Source organism: Takifugu flavidus, chromosome 11 (assembly GCF_003711565.1).
Source record: "Takifugu flavidus isolate HTHZ2018 chromosome 11, ASM371156v2, whole genome shotgun sequence".
NCBI lineage: Eukaryota > Metazoa > Chordata > Actinopteri > Tetraodontiformes > Tetraodontidae > Takifugu > Takifugu flavidus.
In genome coordinates this window covers 582,661-589,184 of record NC_079530.1, presented here as the reverse complement: position 1 = coordinate 589,184, position 6,524 = coordinate 582,661, and the positions used below count along the sequence as shown (strand labels likewise).

The 6,524-nt window shown below is 44.7% G+C and overlaps 1 protein-coding gene across 1 annotated transcript; it reads left to right on the top strand.

Annotated features, from left to right (window-relative positions):
- The first annotated feature begins 4,479 nt into the window (after window positions 1-4,479).
- Window positions 4,480-6,163, top strand: LOC130533410 (uncharacterized). The gene is made up of 2 exons (XM_057046782.1): window positions 4,480-4,570; window positions 4,654-6,163. The coding sequence occupies exon 2, from the start codon at window positions 5,054-5,056 to the stop codon at window positions 6,161-6,163; it is 1,110 nt and encodes a 369-aa protein (XP_056902762.1). The 5' UTR covers window positions 4,480-4,570; window positions 4,654-5,053.
- Window positions 6,164-6,524: the final 361 nt, after the last annotated feature.

The following is a 6,524-nucleotide window of genomic DNA, read 5'->3' as shown; positions in this document are numbered from 1 at the left end:
TTTTATCATGTTCATAGCAAGCTCTCTGCTACACATGCTCATCACCCTAACAGAAAAGAGTGCTCACTCCCTCACCCTAACCCTAACCCTAACCCTAACCCTATCCCCAACCACTAACCCTAACCACTAACCCTAACCCTAATGCTAACCCTAACTCCAACCTTAACTCCAACCCTAACCCTAACCACTAACCCTAACCCTGACCCTAACCCTAACCCCTAACCCTCACCCTCACCCTCACCCTAACCCAACCCTAACTCTAACCCTCACCCTGACTATGGCAGGTGACCAGAAGACACGATGTGAACCCAGAGGTGAACAGCGTTTTGTGTTCACTCTTTCATTTTAGTTTTGATGATCAGAAGCGTTATGATTCTGGTTCCAGGAGTGTTGGATGGCAAGCATCTCCCACCCACACACACACACACACACACACAGATATATGAATTTTGCGATCATTAGAGGGCAGTGCAGTACTTGAGACAGCAGCACTTCCATCTTCCCTTCAACAGGTTCAAACAGTTGTTGGCGTACTTTCACTGCCAACAGTTTGTGAAGAAAGATCTGCTGTAAGTGAGAAATTATATATTTTTGAGCTAATACAACTTAGAGAAGCCACTTTTGCTGTCGTCGAATAGATCTAGAGCGATAAAGTTCATTTACGTCATTTGGTTTGAGGAATGCTATGAGTTTCAACTACACTTGTGATTTTGAGGTGGATTACACCGGCATTGAAGAGGTTTGAGCTGTGTCTGTTTCTTGACCGGGGTTGAACCTGTTGATCAGACATGTTCCTACAAGGTTTTTTAACAACATCAAGCTGCTGTGTACTTAAATTCTATGTGGCTCAGAGTTGATGAATCAGTCCAACTCAGCTGGATTTAATTTTGATGCTTCCTGTTTCAATGTGTGCGGAGCTCAACTGTAACACTTCCTGCTAACACTTCCTGGTCATTTAAGCTAACATACTCCTCCTCCTGAAGCCAGGTCTCAGTAAGACAGAACAAATCAATGTGATGATCCGCTATCGGGTCGTGCACTAACAGGGATTTACACAAAAGAGATCTAATATTTAACAGTCCACACTTAATTGTGATATTAGTTTCTCCAACTTGTGCTTTAGTATTAATTTTAATAAGATTATGGTGATTGACCGCTCCCCTGCTCTGTGCTTGGTGAACCTTTAACCGTGGAACAGAGACTACCTCTATAGTGTTAAATATGTTATTGTTGGTGGATGAGGGTTCTAAGGAAGCAGCAGAGAGGTGTGTAAGACTACAACTCTGCATCCTGGTCTGGACCCTGGATTGTCAGGTCACTTTGGGTCTAATAAAATTAGCCAAATTACTAGAAATGAGAGAAGCGCCATCTCGAGTGGGATGGACACCGTCTCTCCTAATCAGACCAGGTTTTCCCCAGAAGGTGCTCCAATTGTCTATAAAGGCCACCTGGTTTTCGGGGCACCACCGTGACAGCCAGCGACGGAGCGACGACATGCGGCTAAACATCTCCTCGCTGGCCAGATTGGGGAGGGGACCAGAGAATGCTCCGGAGTCCGACATCGTTTTAGCGTAGTTACACACCGACTCTATGTTAATTTTGGTGACCTCCGACTGACGAAGCCGGGTGTCGTTGGCTCCGACGTGAATAATAACTTTACCAAATTTACGTTTACGTCTCGCCAGAAGCCATAAATTGGCTTCTATGTCGCCCGCTCTGGCCCCGGAATGCTCTTAACTATGGTCGCTGGAGTCGGCTTCACGTAGCGCTAAACAGAGTCGCCAGTTACCAGGGTCGGTTTCTCAGCGAGTGTCGCCGAGTGGGGAAAAACGATGAGCCACGGGAAGCGGGTGGTGGGGCACCGTGGCCTTTATTTTGGGCTCCGCTTCCTACGAACCGTCACCCAGCCGCCCTGGCGAGCCGGCTGCTGCCGGGGGCCGCCAGCTGTAGCTACGCTAGGCGGCTCCGCAGCAGCTAGCTTCTCCTGGCTACCTGACGCAACTCCAGCTAACTCCAAACTACGGAACCGCGTCTCAATCTCATTAAGTCTCGCCTCCAGAGCCATTAATAAACTCCACTTTCTGCCCATATTCCCTTCACTAAAGGAGGCAGAGGAGTAACTAAACATTTCACACGCTGAACAAAGACACCGGGTGAAACAGACGGTGAGGCCATGCTAACGCTGATAATCGGTGGAGCCCTGTATTTGTTTAATATGGGTTGTTTCTCACTGTTATCAGGTGACTAGAATGTCCCAAGTGTTCGAATTTTAATTAAAGTGAATACAACACACCAAGTGTTCAATATTAAGTGAATACAACACACCAAGTGTTCAATATTAAGTGAATACGGCACCCCGTGCACAATGCAACCAACGAACGATTGAGAAGACAGGAAGTGAAAGAGGATATAAGAGAAGAAATGGACCACTTCTTGTCAAAGTGACAGGTTGAACTTTCCCTGAACCCGCCCACATCTGTTCCCCCCCCCCACCTCCCTTCCCCGCCTCCCGCCATTTTTTAAAAGGGTGGATCCCCCACCCGCCCCCACCCCCACCCCCACTCCCGCCTTCCACCCTCCTCCCGAGGAGGGTGGATCCCCCCCCGCCTTTCTCGCTTGCTCATCTGTTTTTAATAAGGGCAATAGTTACAACACAGTGACAAAACAATTTTGCCATAGTCCTGGCATAGCCATCCGTGGACAACATGAGTAGTTCTACATCCTTGATTGGTGAGACGGCTGTGACCGTTATAAGAGAATTGTGTGGAAAAGTAGTTGAAAAATCCACGGTGTTTGTACAGCGTTCTCAGGCGTCACCTTGTGAGCCTTTGCAGCAAGAATGGTCTTTGGAGCCTTATAGTCAAACAGGGAGTTTTGGGTATGTGTTCCGTTACAAGACGGGGGAGCTGATTCTCTATCAGCGGGAAGAATCTTCCAGTGAGGGGCCTATGTTGTCGGCTACGATGTCTTCCAATGACTGGGGTGTGTTGAAACTGATCAAACCGAGAATGGTGTGTGTGACTGAAGAAGGCTGTGAAGAAAGAAACAACACAGAACAGAAACCTTCCACAGAACAAACATTTGTGAAACAGTTGTGAAAACTAGAGAAGAGAAAACTATTGGAGAAAGTTAGACTGTTAGAACCCTAACACTGTGGTTCAGAAGAAAAGAGAAAAGAGTTGGTGGCCTCAAGTAAGAAATTTAGGGGCCTACGTTGTCTTCCGGTGTCCGAGGTGTGTAACTGAAGAAGCTTAAATCCCGTGGAGACCTGGAGGCCCTCCTGGAGAAAAACATTCTTAACATGAGTTATATCGCCTGAACCTGTTGTTTGGTAGAGTTCCCGTGTAGGGATGTATCCCCATGGGACCAGTTGGTCCACCGGGGCAATCGTCAATATCAGACTTTTCGGCGCCAATCAACTTTTTTTTTTTTTTTTTTTCCTTCTCGCCAAGCATTGTAAAGCGAATATATACATGATCATCTCACAGTCATTAGCTCAGTCCTCCAGAACTTCATCGGAAGCTTCACCGTCTGCGAGCGCGTGTAACAAACAAAGATGGCTGCAAAGATGACTACCGGTAAGCCTCAAATTCTTCCCAAACTTTTTCTCTGTAGTTTTCTAAATAGTTTTAGAAAACTATTAATGAATGAACTATTAATGATTAACTACTATTTACGAATAACTGTGTTTTAGAAGTTACAGTAGAGGTTCACCATATGCCAATTTATCCTGGTAAGCAATCCGTGATCTTTTTAACCTGAAAGTTGTTCTATTTTTATTCTAGATTTTTAAGTGTAACTTTCTGTATCTTTAAAGTCAGCGCCGATGAGTTTGAAGGAATAACCCTCACGCAAACAGACATTGGTATTTTACATACAGTTTTTTTTTTGTTTTGTTTTGTTTTTTATGAACAGCTCAGTTGTTCATAGATTGCTGAAATATAACTTTTTATGATACATTTTTCAGATCTGTTAGCCAGGGCTGAAAGATTGGTATCCGAAGACAACCAAGAAACTGAAAAAGCAGTAAAAGCATTGCTGTGTTCTGAAACCCCACCCCCCGTGCAGGGGACAAATTGCTGTGTATCTGAAATTGGTGAAATTGAGATTGAGAGGGAAACCTCGGCACTTCAACATGGGACTGACTCAAGTAAGCAGACGAACAAACTCTCCAGAAGACGTGTGAGACAGCCAGGAGGACCGAAGTCGACTGTACAAGGTAATATATTTATCTGTGATTAGAAGTATATACAAAATATGTGCCGTTTTGATGATTTGTATTTTAACGATTTTCCCCCTCTGTCTAAACAGAACCATCAAAACAGAACCTTCAAACGTGCGCCTCTCTGAGCACTGTGACTCCCACGGCAGCTCCACTCTCCCGTGAACCTTCTGCCCCTGCGAGGAGACGTAGAATACGGCAAGCGTGTACCACTCTGACCCCTGTACTTACAGCGGGCCCACGGCAGCTCGACCCTCCTTTCACCAGATCCTTTCGAACCTGCGAGGCCGATAAGGAGACGTAGGAACCAGAGACACAAGTCTAACATTGTTAGGAGATTGTTTGATGGTATATTTTATACTATATCTTCTTGACTAATAATAATAATAAATATAAAAAAAAAAAATAACTCATCTCTCATCTAATTACAGATTCAGGGTTGAGATTAAACGAGAGCGTTCCTGAACCGTCCTTCAACAGGGTCGAGGGGGATACGGGGGGCAACGATCATCCCCAACAACAGCACAAGCACCACGAGAGCGTTCGTCAACCGTCCTTCAACAGGGTGGACGGGGATACAGCCGGATACAATCATCCCCAACAACAGCACGAGCACCACGAGAGCGTTCCTGATCCGCTCTTTGACAGGGCTGAGGATACAGGCTGCTACATTCATTCCCAACACCCCCAAGACAAGGTAGTGCTGGAGATTTTCAATAATGTCATACGGTATATTGTTTCCTCCAATTGTAACCAAAGGTGTACTAAAACAGTGTTGAAAAAGCTGTAATTTTTTTTTTTTCCTTTTTCTGTCTTTTGTTTAAGATATGGATGAGGATTTCAATGTTGAATATTTTAATCAAGTACCGATTTTTACAAATAGCTGTTGATCAATTAAGTGATGAGGATTTCAATGTTGAATATTTTAATCAAGTACCGAATGCTTTACAAATAGCTGTTGATCAATTAAGTGAAATTCCAATCTCCATTCCAATAAATTTACATTTTACAGAGCAAAATGAAAACGTCCTAGAACTTGACACCTTACAACTCATAAATGATGCCCTCGAAAACCTTAATGCAGTTAATGCAGTAGAGTTTGAAAATCATTCTCCTTCATCAGCTCTCCACACGCAAAGTGATCATGTCTTACACGCGGTAACAATCAGATCAGAGACGGATTCAGCAGAGACACAATCGGCTCTTCCTAACCCCCCTCCTGAACAGGATGAGAGGCCAGGAGAAGGGGGGTCAGAGAGCAGCCCCTCACCCCATCTTTCTCCTCAGCAAGGGGGAGGAGGGCTAGGAGAAAATCCATCCGATCTCTCTCCTGAGCGGGGTGAGAGGTTTTTTAATGATTTTAACGCATGGAGAACAAGACGCTCCTTTAACATTCCCACTCGGGGAAATGTGCCTGACATTGCAACATTCTATCGAGATGTAACAGGGGTTATCAGCGAATTGGTGGATGTTGCCAGACGACATAGTAGTCGCAATGATTTAATACAGTTGGAGGTGGTGGGTGAAAACGTACACAATCATGTTACAGTTGCTGTGGATGAACAAGGTGAAAATATTCTACCGGCTTTTAATGGAATGCTAGATCGGATTGTGCAGTCAAACGGTATCATTTCATCGGATGAGAATATAGAATTCATCCTTCACGTGGTGCAGAACCCAGGAGGAGGTGCCAAACGTAAGATGGAGAAAACTCTAGACTGTGAAATCATTGACAAAAAAAGACGTCACTTATTTATCGTAGACAACAGAGACAACCAGCTTTGCTTCGCCATCAGTCTAGCTCACGTTATCTACCCGAAACTTACTGAAAGAGAATGCCTTGATATTGCGAGGAAGTTGCAGCATCAGGCTGGTTTAAATGATGAGACCCCCGTCACTTTCAGTGACATTGGTAAATTTGAAAATATTCTTGGGGCGTAAAATTGTTGTGTTTTACAGAACATGCCACAGTAAACCCCTCTCACATTATGAGACAAAATTCTCTGATCGTTCCAATCAGTTGTTTCTCTTTTTACTACAAAATCACTATTATGGGATAAAAAATCTCAAAGCCTTCCTGGGGTCGTCAGTCTGTAATTATTGTTACAAGACTTTTAAGCACCCCTATACCCACTTTTGTAAAGGTTACTGCGCAGTGTGCAACGATCCTGCCTGCCCCACAGAGGGTTCAACACAGTGGTTTGCTCTGACTGTAACAGAACGTGTCGCTCACCCTCTTGTTTCACCAGACACAAATTGGTCGGTTCAAGCAGAAAGTCCAGCCTCTGCGACCGAATCAAAA

What these genes read in the sequence shown, in the direction of transcription:
- LOC130533410 (XM_057046782.1), top strand. Translation starts at nt 5,054, where the DNA reads ATGAGGATTTCAATGTTGAATATTTTAATCAAGTACCGATTTTTACAA.